The sequence below is a fragment of the Phodopus roborovskii genome, unplaced genomic scaffold, assembly GCF_943737965.1.
Source record: "Phodopus roborovskii unplaced genomic scaffold, PHOROB, whole genome shotgun sequence".
Lineage (NCBI taxonomy): Eukaryota > Metazoa > Chordata > Mammalia > Rodentia > Cricetidae > Phodopus > Phodopus roborovskii.
The window spans coordinates 4,923,846-4,948,729 of NW_026126407.1; the positions used below are offsets into that span (position 1 = coordinate 4,923,846).

A 24,884-nucleotide genomic window follows, 5' to 3' on the forward strand; every position below is an offset into this window, starting at 1 on the left:
CTGCCCTTCTGCAGTAGCCCTTGCTCACATCTCCCAGGGGACAGGCACTGTGATTTACTCCTCCCAGGCCAGAAGCTAACACAGCAGGCATATGCTCTCAGTGTCAGATTGCTCACTGGGATATCCCTGCTCTGACAGGACCGAGTCCGGACCACAGCAGCTAATACAGACAACTTTTTCAACTGCTGAGTGTATTTTCTGACTTGAGCAAAAGCCTTCTCCACCCAAATGGAGCGTGTCGGCTCACACCTGGAATCTTGGTGTTAGGGAAGCTGAAGCAGGAGTGGGAACTGGAGGTCAGCCTGGGCTGCACAGTGATGCTCGGTTTCAATGGACAAATGTAACTTCACTTCATTGCCTTTTCTTTGTTGGAGGACAGCTTTGTTCTAGAAGGATCCATTTCATAGTTCTCCCCAGCTTGTTTCGGTGACCCTCCTCCCCCAACCAACTTCCCCTCTCTTGACTTTCTGGGTGGCTGACATCACCAAAGCCTTTGCCACATTCCTCCCCAGGCCATTTAACTGCTGGAGAAAAATATCTGCTCATGAATAATGTTCAGAGAAGGAGGAGGAAGGGGCATGAGCTGCCCTCTGACTGCCTCAAAGCAGTTATGTAGTTCAGTTGTGCAGGCAGGGGCTGGAGCAGGCATGTAAGGCAGTACTCCCAGCCTATTCAAGGTTCCTGTGGTCAAGAAGGGCCGAGAAACAGAAAATGCTGCCAAATTTTGATCAAAAAGTCACCTTTAAAGTGACCAAAGTTAAGTTTTGAGAAAGGCTGGGAAGAGAGGGAGGGCGGGATGGAGGGAGGGAGGAAAGGCAGGAGGGAGAGCATCTCGTTGGGGCTTTCTCTCTTCCCTAATCACTCTCACCTGTCTCCGGTGATCTGCCAAAGTGCCATGAGCGGCGCTGATCTGGCTTGTGAGTAGGTCACCACAGATCAAGTGGCTCCTCCATGTTTCCATCAGAACCCCACCTCTAGCCCTGCCCTGGGATCACCCTGGATTTCCCCTGGGCCTGCAAGAAGAGGCAGGAAGACATGTGACCAGGAGGGAAGGGGCCTTTTATTTCCTTAGGTTAATCAGGTCCACAGGGCCAGCACAGCCCGATGAGCACAAACCAATTGCAGAAGGGAAGGGGGATGGCAGACAGGTCCAGCACCAGGCACTGGTGGAGTGGCTGGGATGTCCAGACCACTTGTTGCTGTGTGTGGGAACAGGGACATGGGCAGAAGAAAGATGACAAAGGGTTAGAATTCTGGTCTGGTAAACAGACCAAAACATTCACCTTCCATTGCGCCCACCACAAAGTCCTCAGCACCAAATGAGCTGGCTACACTGTGGACACAAGGCAGTGCAGGAGGCCATGGACTGGTGCAGGTGGAGAACATCAGCTCTTGAATAATTGCTCATTGCACTTAATACTCCAACAAGGCTTGCTAGGCCCGAGCCAGAAGCACCAGGCTGCCATGCCTTCCCACAATGCCTCTTAAAGAGCCAGGGCCCCAGCTCTCCTCACCAGCGTCCCCAGGCTGCAGGCTGCATGAGTAAGGCCCTATGGAGGAGTGAAGATGGAGGGGAGATTCCCAAGGCATCCCACAGGGCCCAGCTGCGATGGCAGCCCCTCCCACTCTCAAGGATGCAGCTGCAGGAAGGTTTGGGTATTTAAATTAAACAGTAAAAAGACAGCAGGCACTGAGAAGAGAAAGCCCTCACCCCAGCAGAGGGGAGGTGTTGCTGCTCTCTCTTGACTCCCATGGGCCCCGGGCAACTTGGAGTGGTCCAACAGGTAACCTATCCACCATTCCTGAGCAGGAGGCTGAGATGAAGGTCCACTACTGGCTCCATGAAGTGCCAGGCCACTTGACATTGTCCATAATGGCCATAGGAGCCAAGAGTGTGACATTTCTGAGGCAAGAGTGGAAGGTCTCTTTGCAGAGATTCCTCTTTCCTGACCTCTTCCACATGGAGCTATCAGACAGACGCCCACAGCCTGGAAAGTCCCCCTGACAGACAGCCGAGGTGTTTTCCATGCAGAACGGCAGTCAAGTGGGGGCAGTGGTAACCCTCTGTTTCCTGGGAGACGCTGTGGGGTGGACGTACTGTGAGCCACTTTCCCTCCCTCGGGGCTATGCATTGGTCTCTGTAGGCTTGGCCTCTGTGTCACTGTCGCTCAAATAGTTGTGGGAGAATCGGGATCTGGAGGTGCTGTCCACAGGATCATGCTCATCATCTGACAGGTCAGGGGCAAGGGGCTTCCAGTGGCTGGTTGGGCTGCAGAGGGAGAGAGAGGAACAAGGTCAAGGCCAAATAAGACTCCTACTCTGGGGCACCAAGGCTCTGTTCCAGCACTTCAAAACCTCAATGTTGCTGGGTCAGTGCTCTCTGCCGGGTGAGCCCAGAAGATGCTTAATGTAGAGAAAGGAGCACATACACGGTCTACACTTGGAAAGCTTTGAAGATAATCAGAAAGCTTTGAAGATTATCAGGACAGGGAGAATGGTGGCAGCAGGGGCCAGGCTCCTATGAGTCTAACAAACAGCCGCATGTTCCTGGCTTCTTCCCCAGAAGCTAGGACTGAGCATTAGGGAGGAACCCAGGGATTCCGAGAGCTCCCACCTCCAGTGCAGGTGACGAGGATTCGAGATTGAGTGCAACTTGTCAAAGAGGAAACTCAGGAAAGCCACTCCTGACAGGATCCCAGGCCTGGAGTATTTCCCCTAATTCAGGGTTCCCCTGGGCCTGGAAGACTTCTGTCCTTGATCTTGGCATTCTCTACTGGAAAAGGAACCGGAGACTCAGGACAGAGGCTGGCAAGTCCTGTTTCCTGTTTCGGGATGGGCCCCTGGTTCTGGAGGAGGTCGTGAAGAAGTATATCTATCCCCCTGAGGGAAGAGGACTGTGACCTCTAGCAGCCAACAGGACCTCATCCTGTGGCTCCACTCACTCTCTCCCAGAGCTTCAGAGCCCCGTCCTGTCCCCACTGCCCTGACCACACACACTATAGTCTAACACCAGTGGAGAAGACACAGCCCAGCACAGCTTCACCGCCCCTGGTGCCCTGTCTTTAGCTGGGTCCCTGGATCTGTGCCATTCCCTGAGCTCTGAGTGACAAAGGGACACAGCCCTGCCTCCAGGTCCTCATAACATTCTGCTTGGGCTAAGAGTTTCTACAATCAGTAGGCCTGCTGCATTTGGAACTAGGAACCAAGGACAGCCCTTCATTTACTGGTCCTTTTAAAACCACAAGAGGAGGAAGCAAACAGCATTTTAGGTTTCCCTGGAGGAAGCTACAGGAGTGCACAGGGAAAGGTTCCACCACATAGTCTTCCTACGGGAGCCACTGCCCGTGCCCATTGGACCAATGGCTCTCAACTTGTGGGTCACGACCCCTTTCGGGGGAATGCATATCAGATATCCACATTATGGTTTGTAACAGTAGCAAAATTGCAGTTATGAAGTAGCAATGAAAACAATTCTATGGTGTGTGCGGGGGTCCCCACAACATGAGGAACTGTGTTAAAGAGTCACAGCATTAGGAAGGTTGAGAACCACAGCGTAGCCTTACTATTTGGTCTTATTCTCCCTGGCAACCTATGATAAAAAAGATGGCTCCAAGGGAAGAAGGACCTGGGCCAAGGTCTTAGCCAATACCTGACCCTGACCCTGAACCTCAGCCTTGGGGCACTCTGCCACTAGATTAGACAAGAAGAAAGCAAGACCAAACCTGAAGTCTCCTGCTGGTGGGGGAGAGGTATGTAAAGACAGGTCTCTGTGTCCCTGGCGGAAAGGAAGAGCCTGGGCAAATATATGTTCAATTATGCAAAATGGCTCAGCAACAGGGCAGTCTGGTTAATAGTTATGGTATTTCTCATGAATGAATTACCATTTTTAAAGGAATCAGAATAGCACAAAACACACTTAATATAAACTAGACTGAACATAAATGAGTCTTACTCTGATGGGCCAGAAATACTTAGGGCCTTGCACATCTCCAGGACAAAATTATAAAGCTCAGTGATAACTGTGCAACACAGAAAAAATGGGGGTCATTGTAGCCCTGGGGTTGTTTGAATTCTGAATTGGTGGGAGCCAGTTGTTGTCTTCTTTAACACAGAATTTCCTTACAGCCTGTGCTAAAGGTTTGCTTTCCGGCTAAGGAATGCCTGGCTGTGAGGAAAGACAGTGGTGTTATTTTGTGAGCAGAGGGCACCAGGCAGATGCCAGGGCTGGGTTCCAGATGTAAATGAGGCGCAGCCCTGTTTGGCCTGTTGATTCCTCCTTCATCTCTTTTCATAGGTGGGTCTCCAGCCTCCACCCCCACATCCCAGACACCCTGGTACACGCACTCAGCTTGCTCTAAAGACGCTGCGAAGAGGCAGAGCAACCAAGGACAGGGCACACTCTGCCTTGCTGTGGAGCCACAGATCCTTAGCCATCTTTCTTGAGCTCTCCTGTAGCTTAGTCTCCCTATCTGCATCTACAGCTACCACCATCAACAAGCCAATGGTGGGCAGCTCCCTGTCCCCAGAGCAAGAGTCAGAGCAATTGGAACATTTTAACTAAATTGTTTAAAAAGCTTTCCTCCCCACAAGCCAGTGTCTCCTGCTCTGTGCTGTAATAAACAATTTGGTACACATGCTAATTCCTGTTGGGAAAGCCCAGGGCGACGCTGCAGTCTGTGTTTTGGAATTCTTCACCGGTCCTTAACCCCTGGTGAAGCTCTGTCTTCCACCTTCTGCCTTTGCACAGCATAAACAGTTCAAAGGCAGCAGGAACCAGCAAAGCCCTCCCTGCCCTCTGCCCCCCACTCACACTAGTTAGCTATGTTTAGTTGGGGACCTCTCTCTCAACATTGACTCTAATCGCCATGGGGGCACAGTGAGGGTTTTCAGGACTCAGTGGCTCTCCCTGTAGACAAAAGCAAGTGAGCTGTGGGTAGAGGAGGCTGCAGACAGAGGCTTTCCGTCATATTCACTGAGAAAGGTGACTAGGAGCTAGAGAGAGTCAGGGATGGCCCGGAAAGGCACTGGCTTCCTTCTGGAAGGTGTACAGAAAGGCCCGGTCTTCTCCGATTCTAGACCTCCCCCTTCCACCCACCAATGAACTTGTCACCCTGGGCTGCTAAAAGGAGGCTGAAATTGTAGATCAAATTTTGTGACTCCTGTCTTTTCTCCCCATGGAGCTAACAAAGGCCACACATGGTCCCCCTTGAGCACTCCGAACCCATCTGCCCATCTGCCGTGCTTTCATCCCTCAGGCCCCCGCTGCCCTAAGCCTGGTCTGGATTCAAGCTTCATTGCCTCACCCCCACTTCTCAACCACTACCCTGTTCCCCTCCCACCTTTCTAAAGGGCCACGGGCAAACCTGCTCTTGTTCTACTCCTTGAAGGGACCTTAAACACACCCGAATCCATCAGATGCTCCACCACACAAGCATGCTACAGGTGCGTTAGTTCATGCGGATAGGAAACAAGTGTAGTACCCCAGGTGGCTACAGCCTGGGGCTGTGCCTCCTGGGAAGCAACAAGCATGCCTCAGGAGGGCGCCATCCTGAAAATGCTCACAACAGGGGTGACTCAAAATGTCACCACCCACCAGGGACACTGGCAACAATAGGATCCCAGTGATTCAGACTGACTCTCTGTTGAAGGTGTGGGCACGAGGGAGAAGGGCTGGGGGAGGCAGGAGAGCAGAGAGGGGGCTCTGTCACTCAGTAGCTGCTAATTTCTATTCATTAGAACTTTACAAGATGAGCAGCGCTGAGGTGACGCCCCTGTGTGGGCGGAGTGTGGGTGGGAGGGCTAGGGAGGTGGCAGGCATCTCCTGGGTCTGCTGTAGGGTGTGGCACAGTGTGGGCTGCCGCTTGAGATCCATGCCAGGGAAGAAGGCAGCAGAGCAGAGCAAAGTGCCTCGTCAGAGCTCACAGACAATGTGTCATGTCAGCTAGTACCCTTTTCCCGGTCAGAGCGCTGAAATGGGTGCTGGGTGTCACCCACGTGCTCTGCATGCGGGCCATATGGAGAAGCAGTTAAGGTTAATTAAAGGTGTTAACTGGATCTCGGTAGCCTCTGGTAAGCTCACTTCCCAGTAACTTAACCTCTCTGGGCCCTAACTTTTTATGAAACAGTGCTGATCAGACCTTTGTTATGAAGTCATAGTAAAGGTTAGCTCCAAAAACATAGCACAGGAGGCTCTCTGTGGCCCAAGAGGGGAGCCTGAGATGGTGGTTGGAGGGGCAGGGAGCAGGTTAGTTCACAGAGGGTGGAACACGCCATGCTGCACTCTATGCCAGGCCAGGTGTCACCTACTGCGCTAGTCACTCTCTGGCCGGTACAGATACCGCATCATCAGACTGTCGACCTCTTTCTTTCGCTGCTTCTCTTCCTTCTTTGACCGTCTTGGCGCTTGCCCAGTTTCCTCGATGTCTGTGGTTGGGCCCCTTTTCACACTAGAGCGGCTGTGACCTGAGACCGTCGAGCCACTAGATGAGGACGAGGAGGATTCAGACTCACTCTCTGTTTTCTTTCTTCTTGATTTGGATTTCTTCTTGCTCTTCCGAGAGCGCCCCTTCCTCCGCCGCTTGTGCTCGGAGGAACCTTCCGAGCTGGAGGAGCTGGAGCTAGAGCTGGAGCTGGGGCTAGTCCGTTTGCTCCTGCGCTTGCTCCGGCTTTTTCGGCCACTGCGTGACCTAGAGACATCCACGGCAGAGGCAGAGCGGCGGATGCTGGTGCCCCTTTCTGGGCAATCCAGCTGTGCACTACGGGCACTCTGGATGCTCTTCCGGTCGTCATCCTCAGAGTCTGGCTCCAGGCTGCTCCGCTGGAACGGCACAGGTTTGTAGCTCAAGACCTCATTAATGGCAGCCTCCAGGTCTGGATCCAGGTAGGAGTGGCGGCTAACTGGTCGGACGCTGGAGCCCTCAGTGACGGAGGCTGAGGATGAGGCAGAGCCCCGTGGCTGCTGTGGCACAGACAGACTCCGGGCCAGTGACGGGTGGCTGAATTGTGAGTGTGTCTCACTGAGGGCCACGCTGGCTCCATCATCCCACTCATCCAGGCAGCTCTGGCCAAGGGACAGCCGGGAGTCAGGGCTCTCCCGGTCCAGGCCTGAGGCCCTGTTCCAGGAAGGGCTTAGGGTCCTTGACAGGCTGTCGAGCCTAGATGTGCTGCGGCGGGAGCTGGGTGAGCCTGACAGTGAGAAGCTCAGCGAGGAGCGAGCCCGATCCTCCCCAGAGCCACGAGTGGCTGAGGAGGCCCTGCTGACTGGGGCAGAGACAGTCGAGGCTCTGTCAAAGTCTGAGCCCCAGCGCTTCTCCAAACCACGGCCAGTACGGCTCGCAGCCCCTGAGAAGATGGAGCTACCGTCATCCTGCTCCTCACACCTCCTGCCCTGGGCCTGGTCGGGTTCCTCCCTGGGGCCCACACGGGCCTTCCTGGGGGGCCTTTCAGGGGAGGTGGCACGCTCACTCAGGGTGGTGAGGAGTGAGTCCTGGTCCCCAGTGCCCCCGATGGAGTCTTTCAGGGTGAGCCTCTTGCGGTAGCTGAGGGAGCTGAGTGCAGAGGCGGGTCTCTCCTCTGGCCCCTTGCCCTCCTTAGGGAGGCTGTTGAGGGCCGTCCTGAGTGGGATGGGAGGCCCGAGAGGAGAGACCCAGAGTGGATGGATGAATGACAACAGAGAGAGAGAGAGAGAGAGAGAGAGAGAGAGAGAGAGAGAGAGAGAGAGAGAGAGGCATTAACAAAAATAAGGACACAGGGGAGGGAGGGAGGAGGAGAAAACCGCACAGCCCTGGCAAAGCGGTGGCAAGAGCATCCGAGGAAATGAAGCAAAATAATTTGCGTCAGTGAAAATAGCTTCATGGAGAATGTCATGTAAATTAGACTATTGTTCTATTTCATCACTTTTCCCCCTCTAAAACGTTTAGTTCAATTTATTTCATTGTCAACTACCTGGAGCCTTGTGCCACACTGTGGTGAACGGCAGCAGGGCGGGGAAGGCTGCATTATCTGCAATAACAAAATGTTGTTTGGCCGAATAAATTAAACCAATTACAGGGGGCCGCTGGGTGCTGGTGGTGAGGGGCTGCACTTGGGGGAAGGGGCCTGGGGGTGCTGGAAGAGACGGAGAGAGATTAGAGAGAGATTACTTTTTTTTTTTCCAGCCTCCTTACTGTCTCTGGAGAGGTGGGGAAGGGAATATGGAACTCTGTGGGGGAAGGAGTACAGGGAATAGGCCATAGCTGGCCAGTGATAGGTGGGAAGTGGCTTCCAGAAGTGGCTGTCTGTGTGACTGGGTTAGGACTGGCTAGCAGCAAGGGAACAAGCACCCCCCCCCTGTCCTAGAGGGGTGGGCCGTGAAAAGCATAGAGGAAGCAGGGAGCAGAAGAGGGGGCAGCTCTGGGAACTGGTGCATGGCTGCTCTACAGAGGTAGGTCCAGAGCCACCAGGACCGCCCGATGCAGGGCTCTAGGACCCAGAGTCCCCAGTGCCCCGCCTAAGTCTTGATTTCAAAGGCACCAACAGTTAGATGGCTGCGGACTGGGTGGGTGGAATGGAGTTAAATCTACACAAGAGCTCACACCCAAACAGGAAACCCTTATCTTGCTAAGCAGCTAGCCTTCTGTGTTCCTGCTGCAGGCCAGGAGAGTGTACACGTGGCCTGAGGGTGGCGCCCTTGGTGCCAAGATACTGCCCGCCTGTGACTGGTGGCTGAGAAGGCTTTTTCTCCCTGCTTGAGGCCAAGTGCTCACCTGGAACTCTTCAAGCTGCCATCATCAGAAGCTGCCTTGGAAGGTCCCTTGTTCTTTGACAACCAAGACTTGACCCCGTCGACCCGGTCCTCCAGCTCTGAGTCCACATCAGAGTCCCCCTCACTGTTGGGATGAGGAACAAAAAAGGTAGGCAAAGCCAGGATGGAAAGCAAGAAGGGGGTTAGGTGCCCCTTGGGTGGGGATGGAGTGCAGGTTGCATGCACATCAGTGAGTCAGGGAGAACGGAAAAGTTAGAGTGAGCACGTCACCCCACAAGGTGCCCATCCCTTCCCTCAGCAGACCACACTGAGTGACAGCCACTAAGAGGGTCCTGGGAAGCATGGAGGCACCACCCATTCTCCAGGTATGAATGACAAGCTACTCAGCTGGCCAACCAGATGAGAACAATAGGTGGGCCATTTAGAGCTGACAAGATGAGTCAGTGAGTAACAGCACTTGCCACAAAGCCTGAGTTCAAACCCTGGAAACCATACGGTGTTCTCTAACTTCCACACACATATGCTGTAACACATCCATATCCACGCATATACATATAGCCACACAAATATGTGTTTATTGCCAGGCAGTGGTGGCACAGACCTTTAACCCCAGCACTCAGGAGGCAGAGGCAGGTGGATCTCTCTGAGTTCAAGGCCAGCCTGGTCTACAGAGTTCCTACACAGAGACCCTGTCTGGAAAAAACAAACAAAACAAATACATACGTGTGTGTGTGTGTGTGTGTGTGTGTGTGTGTGAGAGAGAGAGAGAGAGAGAGAGAGAGAGAATGTGTGTGTGTGTGTGTGTGTGTGTGTGTGTGTGTGTGTGTTCCCTGGGCCCTTCAGCTCCCCCTTGAGGTCTATGTTGCTATTTTTTTGTTGACATGCTTCAGACTGTGGCTAAGGTTACCACAATTTTTTTTTTATGTCTTCATTATAAAAGCTGGGCTGCTACACCTAGGGCAGAAGACAGAACATTCACATGACTTCAGGTTAACCTGAACCTGAAGGTCTCTTTAGCTGCTAGCAAGGCAAACCTAAGTTAATGAAACACCAGCCACATCCTAGACCTACCTTGTGGTGTCTGTGGCTTTTAGAAACAGGAAAAGAAGAAAGAGTAGGGAGCAGCAGCCTTTCCTGTGGGTTTGGGGTACCTTCAGCATCCAGGGAGCCCCAGAAGTCCAGTGGGCTCAGAAAGTCTCCAGACCTCCTCATCCCTCCCTCAGGCAGCCTCCAGCCCCTGCTCCCCACTGCTACTGTTAAGACAGGCTGACCCCAGGATCTGCAAGGAAGCCTCAAAGAGTCTAATTCTGAGGCTAGAGTCCTGGTGACCCCCCCAAAAGCAGTGGGGGCATAGAGATAGTTTCTGAGTGCAAATGCTTTGCAAATTTTGCAAAATGTCTGCTCCCTAAGTTCCCCTGCTACAGATAGGCTGAGATTTTTTTCTTTGATATAAATTTCCTTTCATCTGTGTCAACAGGAGTGGCCTGGCCCTGAATTATGCTCTGGAATAAATAGCCACACAGGCACATTGGATACCCAGGCATGTGTGTATATGTGTGCACCGCACGAGAGTGTGTGCACACACACAGATACACACACACACATATCAGAGAAAACCACAGTTCTGGGAACCATGAGAGATCCAAGCACATGGGAAAGGGGAACAAAGAGGCATATTTTATGGGCTCCCATCAAATACAGAATTATAACAGAGACAAGGCCTGCCGATGCCCCAGGTAAACAGGAGTTTAGCAGGCAGCCCCCAAACCACTAATGCAAGCTCTGTGCCCATCTGAGCCTGGCAGATTTACTGTGGTGCATGGGTCCCATGGAACGCCAATACCACCTGATTTATACACCCTTGCAAAAAACCTCCCTCTATAGCTTCAGAGCCTGTAATTTATCACTGCCGTTCATAACCATATTGATTGCCTTTAGAAAGGAGGTGCTGTATGCATCGCAAAATCTATGTCTACATGTTAAAAGTGTTTCTGTATAAATCTCCCTTAATACCGCACTGTTTACTGCTTTCATTAAGGTTATGGCAATAACAACTGTATCTCTAAGTAAATCGAAACATTATTTTTCTGCCCGCCTTAGCATGCTCGTTCGATAACTTGGAGCTGCTGAGAAGGAGTCCCTCTGCCATCAGTGGAGCCTGCTTAGAATTGCACATTTTCATATACCTACATTGAGTGCACGATGGTGTGTGTATGTGTGTGTGTCCAACTATAGTTTAGAATATAATATTCAATGGACATTTTATCAGCCCTCAGAGCTCCTTCTGCATAAGGATGGCAGCACAGAACACACTGGGGACAGATTGAGGCCCAGAATATGAATTTCCTTCCTTACACTCAGAGCAGTTGGTGGGCTGAGAAGCTGGCCTTCTTCCTACCCTCACCTTCCGCTTAGTTGCAAGAATCCAGACAATGTTTGGGTTCTCTTCCTTAAATAAGCAGGCCCATAAACAAACTCCGGGGCAGGCAGGCTCAGGGGGCAGTTGAAATTTTAAATGGTCGGAATTAAACCTCGCGTCAAATACAATTTATGTCCAGGCTCATGTGCTATTAGTTAACTGGGAGCCGAATCACGGGGGAACAAACAAACGGAGACAGAACGGCAGGGGATATTAATTGTGTGTGACAACCGGGCTCCAGTGGCCCTCTATCACTGTTACACACTATTACATTTATCATTAGCTCCCCCGGACTCCTTTGCACGGCCGCCAGCCCATCCTGGCCAGGGGAGGAGGCCTGCCAGGCAGGAAATTCAGCCCTATACGGAAAAAACAACCTCCAAAAACAACCCTGTCGAACTTGACGGAGGATCAGCAAATCCACCTGAAGGCCCTGCACATCCCCACACTTTCCAGCTTCCCCCACCAGAAAGAGGGAACAGAGAAGGGCAGATATACTAGACTTCCCACCACCTGACAGACACACCAGCACAGATAGGTTCCTCCTACCACTGCCACTGCCCCAGGTGCCCCCAGGGAGCGAAGTAAACACAACTGGCTGATTCCTTCCCCTGCCACAGCAGAGCTGCCCAACATCAGCTGCCCGGATGCTTTCTCCAAAAGAGCAGCTGTGAGATGTCCCTCACCTTCAATCCTCATCTGCCTAAGGAAGGTGACAGACTTTAAACACAAAACAGACCCCTTCCTTTTGGACAGTTTGGGTTCCAAGAGCCCAAGGATGTAGACAGATGTATCCTGAACACTGCCCCCCCCCAGGCAGGCCAGTGTGGTGGCCACACTTGGTTCTTAGAGAGAGGAGGCAGATGAAGCCTTATCCTGGCTAATGGGGCTATGAAGGTCAGTCTGGCCTTCTAGGAACACACTTAACAGCCAGCCAGTCCTTCCATCCCAGCCTAAGGACAGTCAGTGGTGTTAGCATTAGAGACCAGCTAGAGAGAGTGTGAAGAGGCTGCGTCTGCATGCAGCATGCAGCAGGGGCCCCTGGCAGAAGCCCTGTGTTAGGGATGGTTAGGCACCCACGGGGAGAGGCAAAGAGCACATGGCTCTGGTCCTCACAGTTTATTCTTTCTTTTCTGATATTTTGTCACCATGTCCTGCAAACTGGAAATAGAAAAAATAAATAAATAAACTGTGGGCAAAGGGGCAAGAAGAAGCAGATGGGGGGGGGGAATCAATGGACAAACTGAGAAGTGCCCTCCTCCGAGCTTCTTTCTTCAGCTATTGACAGCTCAGCTGAGATCAGGCAGAAGTGGGGAACAGAATGCTCCGAACCAGGCCTGGTCCACTGCAGGCATGAATCCCAAAGGAGCAAGCTTCCTGGGCTGCCCTGCCCAGCCCACATGATGGGGGACCTGACCCTGAGACAGGTAGTAGCGAGTTCTGGGATCTACCTAGGTTCCAGCACCCCCCCCCCCCTCCACCCATGGCTGGTCCTCTGGATTTATGACTCACTCCTCAGTCTAGGACTACAAATTTCTCTCCTCATTCTCCAAAACCATTCCCTGGGTGGGTTTTATGCGAGAAAATCTCTAGCACAGTAACAAGGCACCACAGCCCTTAAATCTCTGCTCTCCCTAGAGTGGGGTAGGCGCCATCGGAAATGCAGCTAAACGGGGGAATAACTCATGGGGAGCAGGCAGCACCAAAGCCAGGGCTTTGGGAGGCCTGGGAAGGAGAGCATGGGGTAGGGACATACCTATCCCCCAGCACCCTCAACCTCTCCCATCTGAGTCTAGTCCTGGGAGGGTAACTGATAGGTTGCAGCTGTCACCCGGGGCCCGATCCCACTGTCCAAGAGGGCCTCTGCTCCACCTGGAACTCCATAGGCTCTGCCTCTCACCTGTTAATAAGGTCCTCGTTCTCATCGCTCTCCATCTCATCCTCAATGGCGGCTTGCAAGTCCCCAATGCGCTTGAACGCCAACTTTAGGTCAGCCTGCAGGCTTTGGTTAGCAGCTTCCAGACTCTCCAGGTCCATCTCCTAGGAGGGGTGTCTAGTGTACAGGAGGGCCACACTGTCCCCAGTATCTCTGAAGGAGCCTGGGGCGAGTTACTCACTGCCAGGCAGGAGCTACCCTGGTGCTACTTAAAGAAGCCTCCAAAGGTTCCTCTATTCAAGGGCTACTAGGCTGTCTGGGTGGGGCAATTTCACCTGTGGAGGCTTCCGAGGTCAGCCTTGACTCTCTTGCCTGTCCTCAAGACTGAACTGTCCCTCACTAAAATCCAGGGTGAGGAGAACATATACTTAACAGGATTAGGGGGCTGGAGTGCCCCCCCAGAGCCCAGGCTGAGGTGGGCATGTACTTAGCAGGACCTGGTGGCCTCCAGCTTGGAACCCACATTACCAGCTCATGCTTCTTGCGACTGGCCTCGGCCTCCTTCCTGGCAAGCTCACTCATCTCCTCCTTGGTGTCACGGAGCTGTCGTTGGAGTCTCTTGTTCTGTTCCTTCTCCCGGTTCTCAGCTGCAGCACGCTGGTCCCGTTCTTCAGTCAGCTTCTCCATGTTTTCCTTGAGCCGATTGGCCAGGCCCTGGGTGAGCAGGTTGAGAAGAGAGAGCAGCAGGTAGGCTGTCAGCCAGGCAGAGGAGCTGTTGGTAGGAAATCTGGCCAAGCTCTCTGGTCCTACTACTCAGCTATGGCTAAGAGGTGTGGGAGTTTATTATTAATTTCTTCCTACCCCTTACTCCATCCCTTTGTGCCAGAAACAACCTGTATTATTCCTTAGGTGGCATTCATTTTGTCCTTTGGGACATGGTCTCTTATTGAGACCTACAGCTCACCAATTAGACCCAGGTGACCCTCCTGCCTTTGCTCCCCAGTGCTGGGATTACAAGCAAGGGCACTATACCTGTCTTCCCCCCCCCCTTTATTTTTATTTTATGTGCGTTTGGGTTTTGCCTGCATTTATCTTGGTATGAGGACGTCATATCCCTTGAAACTAGAATCACAGAAAGTTGTGAGCTGCCATGTAGGTGCTGGGAATTAAACCCAGGTCCTCTGGAAAAGCAGCCAGTGCTCTTAACCACTGAGCCATCTCACCAGTCCCTACACCTGGTTTTTTATGTAGGCGCTGACTGAACTCAGGTCCTCATCGGAGCAGGGTGAGTACTTTACCAACTGATCTGCCTTCTTAGCCCCTGAGCTTCTCTGTCTGTCAAAGGGGAAGATGACACCTGTATCTAGGAGTCTTTGGAGGATGAAGGAAGGTGGTAATAAGAAGGCAATCAGGAGAGGAAGGGCTGTGGTTACTCTTATTAATGCAGAGACTTGGGCAGGCTCTGGGCAGAGGTTGGTCTGCCATATAATTGTCTCTATGGTCATCAGGGATTTTTCAGAGATGCTGAACTCAGAGGCCACAGCCAGTGTTCAGAGGTGACTGGCTCCACTGTGAGAGTCTGATTAAGAGACACAGGCAGAGGCAGGAAATAATTTGGAGTGGAAGCAGAGTGTGAGGAAGAACTGAGTCAGTGTCCAGTGTCGTTCTACCACTGCATACGCCCCGCCTGGTGTGTAAGTGACAGGCCCAGGCTACAGGGTCATTCGGGATGAGTCTAAACCACCATATTGCCTTTCTCAGTAGAAGGGAGTCTGAGGGGAAGGGTTGCAGCCTGAGAGACGAGTACGGTGACAAGTGCAGGAGCGGAGCCTTCATCCACCATCAGTGGCTTCCTCTGGCCCCAAGCAGCTGCATGAACCCTTTCCTGTGTGTGATGTGGGGACTGCCCTGGGGCCCTAGGGGCAGAAAATAAGCTACTAAGTTCCCTCTGGTTCTGTCTGGTTTTCCATGTTGGGAGTTTTGTCCACACTCCTTTCCTATGTCCAGGCTGGGAATGCCCTTGGCTGCCCACCTGCTATCGCCTCTCCTACAGCTTGCTGTGTGGCTGAGGGGCTGACAGGGGAAGGGGCAACAGAGAAGCTCCTCATCCACCACAGGAACACGTTCCCAGGCAGGCCTGATGACGTTTGGATAGATGTCCATAAGCTCAGAAGGAAAGAGCTTCAAGACAATGCTGCAAGTGAACCTCAGATACAGTACTGACATCTCACACATACAGGCTGGGCTGGAGCACACTGGTCCCAGGAGACCGAAAGAGGAAGGGGCCGAGGTGGAGAACGGAAGGGCCACGGGGATCGAGGGGGAAATCAAAACATGATGAAAAGAGCCCAACCAAAAAGGGGGGGGGCTCAAAGAAAGAGAAGGGGGATGAGGAAAGAGATGAGGACTTTGGAAGAGAGTAAGAAAGAGGTGGGGTGGCAATGGGGGAGAGAAAGGGGACGAGCAGAGCTGGAAAGGGCGGGATGTAAGAAGGAAGGAGAGAGGAGGGAGCCATGAGATGGGAACAGACTTAGAGCAGTGGTACCATCTGCTGCATATTTATGATCCTACCAGAGAGTGAGTGAGTGAGGGGGACAGGAGGGGGAGCTCGTGGCAGAGGAAAATATGAAGACGAAAAGCTAAGCTGCTCAGGTCCCTTGGCAGTAAGCAAGCACGGATACGGAATGTAAAATAGGCAGGCTCTGCGGGGCCCAGAGAGCAGGCCAGGCAGGCCGGAGGGGGGGCTCCCGCCCTGTCAGCTGGCCCTGCAGCTTGGCAGAGGACTCTGAGGAGTGTCCCTGGCTTGCACAGCCCTTCAGAGCATGCGTGGCTCCAGCCACTAGGGCAGCTTTGCTTGGCTTACAGTGAAGCAGACGAAGCTGAACCCACCTCCAGACGCTTCACTTGGGTCTTTTCGAACTCCAGGCGTGTTTCCAGCTCCCTGATCTTCGCTTCTTGCCTGCTGACGAGGGACTTGTCCACCATGGACTGCTCCAGGAACTCCACCTGGCTCTGCAGGGCTTGTAGCTAGGGGTGGAGGGAGCAAGAGAAGATTGAATTGAGTCCAGAAAGGGGGTGGGGGGAGTGGCAAGTCTGGGAGAGGCAATATCACCATGGTGACTAGAAGGCTGAGGGAGGGAGAGATAACACAGAGAGGGTGTGAGGAGGCCCCTCCCCCAGCAAAGGCATCCCCCACCTGCCCCTGCACTTGGTACTGATACTGCCCTTCTGAGAGGAAGGAGAGCAGTAAGGACCAGGGAGGGAATAGAAATGTGATGCAAGGCAGCTGAAGCCAAAACATCTACCATGGTGATGTGGCTGCAAGCCTAGCTCTTCCTGATGGAACAGAGAAACACCCTCCATACAAGGAGATCAAAGCTTCATCCCCACTGACCCCTGAACTCTCACTCCCATGGGAACCCAGGGTATCTACCTTCTCTTGTAGCTCTTGCTTCTCCTTGTTGGATTCTTCTAGCTGAGCCTGGAGATCATTTATCTGTGCCATGTCTCGGGAGGCCTGGGAAAAGAGGGAAAGAATAGGGACATGGGTCCCTAAACAGAAATTCAGCCCCTATCTATCCACTGAGGGCCAGGGCACCTACACTCACAAGCTATGTCTCTCCAAAGAGCCAGGCATGGTGGCGCACACCTTTAATCCAGCACTTGGGAGGCAGAGGCAGAGAACTTGCGAGTTCAAGGGCAGCCTGGTCTACATATCTCAAAAAAAGAGAAAAGTATCTAGCTGGGGATGTACAAGGTGGCTCAGACAGAGGATGGCAGCTGTGACGTCACTCCGGGCAGGGTACCTGGGCCACGGCTGCCTTGTGCTTCTTCATTAGCTCGTTCATGTCCTCCTGATCCTCTTCCAGACGGTTCTGGATCTCGTTTTTCTCACGCTGAAGGCGACTCAGTTGCTCCTCCAGCTGGACAGAGGTAGGGAAAGGTCAGAGAGCATCCATCAGGCCTGTGCCTTCAGGCCCTGGGGTGGCAAGTCCAAGCCTGCCCCACCCACTCCATGCTTCCCCTAGGAGGGGTGATAGTAGGGTAGGGACATGATGATATATATATGTTGGAATGGGTTCCAGAACCAGCGAAGCCATCTGATGGCTTCTGGTCAGGGAGATGAGAGACAGAGCTGCTTGTGTGGGACGGCAAACCCTGGGCTTCTAGAGGCTAAATGGCAGCTGCCTTCTGGAAGCTCTTTCAAGGCTAATGACAAAGTAGAAATTCTGACCCTTCGTCCCGGTGCATCAGCCTGGCTGGCATGCACTCTGCCCACATCAGGCCTCAGGGAAGGACGTTTCAAGCTGGTGACAACCCCTGACTTGGGTTTTGTTTGCCCTGGGGATGGCCCACTCTTGGGTCGACCAGCTTTCCAAGCTGGCCTTGGGGGGAGGGGAAGAGTCAGGTACTGGCAGCTTCAGGAAATGAATGAATCTATTAGTCTGTAATTCCAAACCAAAATGACTGCATCGGTGCCTTCCCTGCCCCATCCATCTTGTTACTGGGCTGTGGGGAACTGGGGAAGCCTCCGCCAAGAAATTTATTAACTCAGATTTAAATAAAATGGTAATTTTATAACAGCCTTTTTTAACACAATTAAGGAATTTGAATTACTCACCTGGAAACTGCTGAAGAGCACAAATGTCACAAGATAAATCTAGCCTGTGAGATTGGCATCTCTCTGTGGCAGGATGACTAGCTAGGGGCCATGAAGCCAAAAGCCAAACTCAGCCTCCTCCCCTGCCCCATTCCTGGCCTGAGGAGGTACGGGTGGTGACCACATCCCAGGAGTGAATACTCAGCCAGTGGATGGGCCCCCACCGCGGGAGAGGTGGGGAATTAAAAGGGAGGCATTAAATAAAAGCTCTAATTAGCTGCCGCCTGGGCTTGTCAGTGGGCTGGGCAGGGGGAGGGAGAGGAAACCTTGCCATCCTGTCCTCTTATCGGTGCTTCGGCTAATCTCGAGGCACCTGTTTACACCCCTCAGCCACATTAGCTGCCTTTATTTATGGTTCCAGGGCCTGCGGCCAAGCTCCCAGAGGCAGGTGCTTAAACAGGAAGATGTGCACCCAAGCTGGTCTCCTCTTCTGCCAGCCCCCCCTCCTCTCAAGACTGCTCTCTCTGAATGGGGGGAGGGCAGAGGATGGGGTAGGGGGTACTCTATCCTGCAGGTGTCATGTCTCAGCCCCCGCAGCCCCCCCTCAGCCCCCAGCCCTGCCCTGCATGTCATTCTCCTCACCGCTGTCTTGGCTTTGGCGATGTCATCAATCTGCAGGTGCAGGTCTTCTATCTCTACCTCCATTGCTTTCCGTGCTTTCACAGCTGCTGCACAGGTGAACTCCGACTCTTCCAGCTGGACACAGAGCCACCCCCACCCAGGGAACAAACATCAGCCGTGCTCTGGGACATGAGGGCTGCTCAGGGCACTGCCTCACAGGGGAGAAGGGGTCCAGGCATTCTCCCTGTCCTCCACCACCTCCTCCCCTTTTTCTTCGTAGATGGCAGTCTAAAAGCCATAGTTGTGCTGTGGTTCGTACGTTGTTCTCTCCTCCAGCATGCACACCTCATCCACATCACCCTAGGACCTGGCAGTGATTCCGCAGGGCAAACACAGACCCTGGGGAATCTGGCTGCTAAGGGCGGCTTCCTCCCCACATTCCAGCCATCTTCATTTTCAAGGACTTAAGAGCCAGCCAGAGAAACAAGCAGTACGGAAGAGCTTCCTGGCTGTGCCTTGAACCAGTGCAATCAACTAGGCACAGTACCTGGCTCTTCAGCTGGGCAATCTCCCTCTTGCTGGGGGCGTTGTTCTTTAAGTGGTCCAGCATGATCTGGGCATCTGCCAGCAGCGCTTTGGTGCGCTTCAGGTCTTTCCGCAAGCGCTTTTCTGATTCAAAGTCCCGCTGGTTTACCTGGGGAGGGAGGGATGTGACCATCCGGGAAGGCAGTGAGCTCCACCATGGGACTTCCTTGAGTCCTTCCCATGCTGACTGCTAATCTTGCCAAAATGAGCAAGGATGCTCTCCTGGGCATGTCAGGATCATGCTGGCAAAAGGCCTGGGTGGTGGACGATGCCCTCATCAACCCCTGTGGTATGGTACCTGCTGTGCAGCACCACCCCATGTCCAACTTTCTGTCCTCAAGATCCCCAGTCTTAGGCTGGTAGGGCAGGCAGCTGTAGGGGTCCCCGCGCACCTGGTCACTGAGTGTGGAGAGCTTGCTCTCCAGTTCCCGCTTCTCCCGCAGTGCCTTCTGCTTGTCTTCATACTCCTCCTCAAGCTGCACTTCCATCTGTTTTAGCTGAGGAGTCATGGGGACAGAGGCTCGTTGTCCTCAGTGTGCACGGGCATGAGTCCCTTCTCACGCTGAGTGTCCCATCCCAGAACAACAGGGCGTGACTGAGTGTGGGTGACCCAAAGAGGTGAGAGTGCTAGAGAGGGACAGCAGGTCACAAGCAGCTTCTGCAGCCATAGTAGACTTCATACTGAGCGAGGAGGGCGGAGACTGTCCAGCTAGGCAGGGTGGCCACAGGCAGCCCCAGGGGCCACAGGAAAGGCTGCTCCTGGACACAGCTGGCGAGGAGCTATGGTTTTTTTAAGGGCCCAAGCTTTTCTACAGACTGAGAGGCACAGGCTGGGCCAGGCCTGAGTCCTGAGAGGGTAAGTGCTGGTCCAGGATAGCAGCAGAATACAGGAGAATAATATGGAGAAACAAACCCCTTCATTTTAAAGCAGTGCCAAAGTACAGGCCCTTACATCAGCCCAGGAAGAGCCCCAGACAGTCCAGATGCCATACCTTCTTCTGACACGACTGCCGGGCCTCCTCCACCTCCTCGTCCCGACTCTCCATCTCCTTGGAATGGGTCTGTCTCATCCTCTCCATCTCCATCTCCAGACGCAGCTTAGCCTGAGGGTTGGGAGTCGGGACTGGGTTCCTTTTCCAATAAGGTCCTGACTGAAGTGCAGCTCTCCCATATTCAGGCGCACAGGCTACCCCCACCACAGTTCCCTGCCTGCTCACTCTTTGCTCCAGCAGACAGCTTCCCCCAGGGAGCTGTGCCCCCATACTAAACACCTGGCCAAGGCTCAGGAAGAGGCTGGTTGCTGGAGATGATCTTGAAACTCTCTCTCACTGTGCAGGGTCCCCCTGAACTGGCTTGGCTGTTTAGTCACATGCTCGATTGGCTCCTGGCCCTCTGGCTGCATATCTTCCCATTCTTTCCTCTCTAGATCCAATCCAGATCTGCTTTTGTAAAAAGCCTTATGGAAACTTAACTATCTTCACATTGTGGCTGGGACAGACCACATACTCACACATTTTATGAGCAGGTGAATGAGCGATTGAGAGAATGAATGAATGAATGAATGAATGAATGAATGAATGAATGAATGAACAAATGTGGACCTTGCCCTTCCCTGGCCTGTGTTAATGGTGACAGTACGTCTTGCTGTACCCCATCCCTCCTTCCGGTAACCCTCCGGTACCTGTTCCAGCATCTGTATGCTCCCCGCCTGTTCATCTAGTTCCTCTTCCTGATCCTTAACCTTGGCCTCCAAGTCCCGGAGCTGCTTCTTGACCTTGGCCAGAGAAGCCTCATCCTTGGACTCTTGAGAAGAAATGTCCTGGAGCTCAGCCTCCAAGGAGACAACCTTCTGGGTAAACCCTGCAATGTCCATGTCTTTTTCCTAGAGCGAAAGGGAAGGCGAGGTTGGCACGGGCTGTCCCCAGGCCGTGGGGGAGGGGGAGATGGAAGAGGGTCAGCCCTGGTACCTCCAGCTGCTGCTTCAAGCCGAAAGCCTCAGCCAGGAGCATGTCCTTCTCCCGCTGAAGTTTCTCCCTCTGCAGCTTCTCCCGCTGGGTCTCCTCCTGTGCCTGGGAAAGCTCACTGTCAAACCTGTGTGGGAGCAATGGCGGCCTCTTCAGAGAAGGACGAAGTCTAGCTCTCCATTACCCAGCAAGTGCCAGGAAGTGGTGCATGGGGGGGCATGGGAGGGGCTCATACAGCCATGACTTGGGGCCCTGATGACACTGAAATTCGGGGCTTATAGGTTAGACTACGGAGTGCTTCACCAAGTGGGCCTAAGAGGGTCCCACGCTGCTCTGGAAAAGAGGCAGACCAAACCTTGCCTCAGGAGACAACGTCGCTACATGAGTAGAGATGACAGCTCACTCGGTGTGCAACTCAGCAACTGCAGGTACAGCTGCTGGCTTCTACCCTGCCTCTGGCATCTGCCTCCGGCCAGTACCACCCACCTCAGCAGTCCCAGAGTCACCACCAGGGCACCCCATGCTGGGCTGGCAATGTGCTCTAAGAGACCCTTGTCTCCTTTACTCCTCTACTTCCCCGCCTTCCTTCCGTTTCCGGCCCAATGACTATAAGTCGGGAGCCTGCTGAGGTCCCTCTTACCCCTTCCCTGCATAGCTAATCAGGTTCCTGTAAAAACTGCACAGCACCCCACCTATCCCACAGCAGAAAAAAAGGAAGAAAACCCTGGGTAGCCAAAATCTAGTAAGTGGCCCAGCGGGGAGCACAGCGACATGGTAACTAGGCCAAGCTGGCCCTGTTGTCGGGTGCTCATGAAGGTGAGGTTCCTGTTAAGAATGCCATCTTAAGGAAAAAGGAGTGGGGTTGAAGCAGGAGGGGATGCCTGGTTGTTCTCGGAGGGACAAAAGACCTCGCAGACAGCCTTGTCCGCCTCAGAGCAACAGGGAGCAGTTAGCAAGGAAGGAGAGGAGGAACTGGGGACACATACTGTGATTCATACTGGGAGGAGTGGGGGCTCTGTTCTGCCCCTCTCACTGCGAGGGCCATGGGGTGAGATTGCCCTTCACAAAGGTAATTGGTACCTTTACTGGATGCCGGCAGAGGAGAAACAGACACGGTTCCCGCTCCCTGGGGCACCCCACTGTTCCCAGGGTGTGTGGGCTCCTCATGCTGCTAATGAAGGCGTCCTATTCCCAGCCAGGGAAATTAATTTAGATTGGATTTTCTCCTGTGAGGGCTGCCCCCCTCCTTCGTGCCATTACCATAATGAGATGGAAGTGGCACGGTAGTTTAATGACATTAGTCAGGAGAGTGTGTTTGTGTAGTGGAGGCGAGTAAAAGCATCATAGGCAGAGGAGGGGGTAAGGGGCAGGGGCAGGGACCCGGTGGTTCTGGACTTGGCTAAAGCCTGTCCTTTGTGGTTCGGGGCAGATGATAGGTACACTTTGAGTGGAACACATGTGAATAGAACAGAGGCCCGAATGGCCTTCGAAGTAGACGTGGCCTGAGACCTCCTGGGGGATGAGAAGTGAGTATTTCACATGCCAGCACAAATGGCCACGCAGGTGAGGCTCTCGGAGCACAAGACGGGGCCACCCACCTCCTCTGCTTCTTCTCCAGCTCATGGTTCCGGACCTGCTGGCCCTCCAGGTGCAGCTTGGTGTCCTGCAGCTCAGCGGTGAGCCGCTGACACTTCTTCTTGAGCTGCTGTAGTGCTCGCTGAGTCTCATCACTGTCTGCCTGCAGGTCCCCAAGCTAGAAATGGAGAGAGGGTGGATGGTCGGCAGCCACCGGGAACTCAAGGTAGAGGACAAGATCAGCCCCATCTTCAGAACCCAAGAGGTGGTACCCTAAGGGGAGTTCCTAGCTGTCCCTTCAGGACTGGCTAACACACCACTTCCCCTGCTCCTCTCCTGTCTGCCTGCCTCTAGCTTGTTTGCCCTGCAGGTTCAAGCCTCAGTGCCCTGGCCAGCCTCTCACCCGCCGCTCCAGCTGCCTCCTGCTCTGCTGCTCGGCCTCCATCTTGTCTTCCAGCTCCTGCTGGAGCCGCTTCCTGGTGAAGTCCACCTCCCGAACAGCGCGCTCATACTTCAGCCGCCACTCTCCCCCTGCAGGGCCGGGGGAGTTGTTGAGGGTCCCCAGGAAGGGGCAGGGGACAGAGGGAGAGGGAGAGGGGTAGGAAGGAGGAACGGGTGGAGCCAGCCAGAAGGACTTAGGAGCATTTCTGAAACGATGGCTGGAAGAAACCACCACCAGGGGAAGGTCTAGAGAAGCTGACCGGGGACCTGTGCTATCTTCCTCCTGGAGGCCTCCAGGACCACGGCCCTTGTCATCCCCATCGTGGTTCAACCCGTTTATTTTCAGCACCTTTACATTGCGGTTTTGAGGTTTTTGTCTTTTGGTTTTTGAGACAAGATCTCATAAATCCCAGGCTGTCCTTAGGTTTACTGTATAGCTGATGACCTTGAACTTTAGTCACCTGAGATTAGAAGCATGAATCACCATGCCTGGTTTTAGCAACTCTACCTTCTCATCCATTTATTTATATTTTAGTATTAAAACAGCCCACAGAAGGGAGACAAGCCTGGACAGGGTGTGTGTTTACCCAGGGCTTGCCATTCAGGCTTCCGCCTACCTCCTCCACTTCAGACCCACCTGCATCATCGTCATCCACTTCCCCGTTGACCTCTGCTGCCCGCATGAGCCTGGCCTCCATCACCTCCATTTCCATAACTTCCATTTTCTTCTTCAGTGCATCATACTGGGTCTGAAGGAAATAGCTTGTAAGCCTTGCAAGTCTCCCCCTTGCCTGTCCTACCCAATGTCCTGAACCACACAGGCCACACGCTTACCCCGGGCAGACAGAGGTGTCGAGCTAGTAGAGGAGGTGCCAAGTGGCTTTGGGGAGGCTGAGTATGGCGGTCACTAGCGGGCTGTCTTCACCCTGGCCCTGCCCTCACCTGTAGTTCCTTCATTTCCTTCTCTGCTCGAAGCCTCTCAGCGGTCTCCGCGTCCAGCAGCTGGGAGGCGGACTCTCCCGTGTTCCGCTCATCAGTCAGCTCCGATGTCAGCTCTGAGATCTAGGGTTGGGGGAGGGGGGGTCGACAGTTGAAGTGACTGCCACACTCAGCCAGAACGCCAGGGCACTTGGGGACAGTGGGCCAGTCTGTCTGGTGACTGGCGTCACCCACCCGGGTCTCCAGCCGGTCACTGTTGAGCCGAAGCTCATTCCTTTCTTTCTCCACCTTCTCAAGCTTGCTGCGCAGCTGCTGGATCTCCTCCTGCCAGGAGCAAGGAAACAAGATGAGGCTCTGCGAGGGTTGAAGACCCCAGTTCTGTCCCCTGAGGACTCCCCAATAGGAGAGGCTCCCAGGATTCATGACCCCTAGACCCTCCTCCATAAACAGTGGATGCCTACAATTTTATCCTAAGAAGCTACCTAGGGCCCATACAGCACTCCAGAGGGGCCTCTGCTTGATGGGCATAGTTCAAAGACACCAGCTCATTCAACTAATCCTAAGAGCACCTTAATCCAAGACAAGTAAGCCAGTAAGACCCTTGTGTACTTGGAGCCCCCCTGGACGGGCTGTGCCCAGAAGTTACGCACGTCTTTGTTGCGGATCTGTTCTTCTGACAGCTGAACTTGGATGAGGGGCCGCACAGTGGTGAAGAGCTTCCACCAGGGCCAGCCCTTCACCCCTTTGTTCTTCTTGATGTTCTTCTGCACACAGCGAATGGCCAGGTCCTGGATCTGCAGTTGGGGTTGCCACATCATAGACTTTCAGTTGCCTTGGTCAAGCCATTTCCCACGGCCAGCACAACCAGGACCCTTTTCATGCCCACCCTGGCTCCCACTTTGCCCCACCCCTCAGAGGGTAGGCAGTCCTGGGAGCCATGCATGGGACACTCATGTCCCACTGTCATTAGGAATAATTTCATCTGCTTTATTTGCTGCCTGATTATTTCCAGCACCCTGGCCTAGCTGTGCTATAAAACCTAATCTTGCTGAAACACAAGAGGCGGCAGTGCTGGCTGTTTTATGGACTTGCTAATAAGAAAAGGAGTCGCTGACACAGCT

The 24,884-nt window shown here is 53.5% G+C and overlaps 1 protein-coding gene across 20 annotated transcripts in view; it reads right to left on the bottom strand.

The window, feature by feature from the left end:
* Positions 1–1,038: 1,038 nt before the first annotated feature.
* The window catches only part of Myo18a (myosin XVIIIA), a 99,843-nt gene continuing 75,997 nt past the window's right edge, over positions 1,039–24,884 (bottom strand). For 12 of the 20 annotated variants that reach the window (XM_051179895.1, XM_051179894.1, XM_051179892.1 and 9 more), the window contains 21 exons: positions 24,414–24,557; positions 23,998–24,087; positions 23,767–23,886; positions 23,462–23,573; positions 22,787–22,914; positions 22,407–22,561; positions 20,812–20,935; positions 20,526–20,726; positions 19,837–19,947; positions 19,237–19,341; positions 18,807–18,953; positions 18,281–18,394; positions 16,845–16,961; positions 16,472–16,555; positions 15,928–16,065; positions 13,567–13,752; positions 13,063–13,202; positions 12,279–12,323; positions 8,745–8,867; positions 6,307–7,613; positions 2,213–2,269 (listed from right to left, as the gene is read on the bottom strand). In XM_051179895.1, coding sequence (XP_051035852.1) covers positions 6,311–7,613; positions 8,745–8,867; positions 12,279–12,323; positions 13,063–13,202; positions 13,567–13,752; positions 15,928–16,065; positions 16,472–16,555; positions 16,845–16,961; positions 18,281–18,394; positions 18,807–18,953; positions 19,237–19,341; positions 19,837–19,947; positions 20,526–20,726; positions 20,812–20,935; positions 22,407–22,561; positions 22,787–22,914; positions 23,462–23,573; positions 23,767–23,886; positions 23,998–24,087; positions 24,414–24,557 — 3,687 coding nt within the window. In that variant the 3' untranslated portion in view covers positions 2,213–2,269; positions 6,307–6,310. Of the gene's footprint in view, positions 2,270–6,306; positions 7,614–7,982; positions 8,002–8,744; positions 8,868–12,278; positions 12,324–13,062; positions 13,203–13,566; positions 13,753–15,927; positions 16,066–16,471; positions 16,556–16,844; positions 16,962–18,280; positions 18,395–18,806; positions 18,954–19,236; positions 19,342–19,836; positions 19,948–20,525; positions 20,727–20,811; positions 20,936–22,406; positions 22,562–22,786; positions 22,915–23,461; positions 23,574–23,766; positions 23,887–23,997; positions 24,088–24,413; positions 24,558–24,884 lie in introns of those variants that run through there. The other 8 variants (XM_051179910.1, XM_051179909.1, XM_051179911.1 and 5 more) reach the window with 4 other exon arrangements.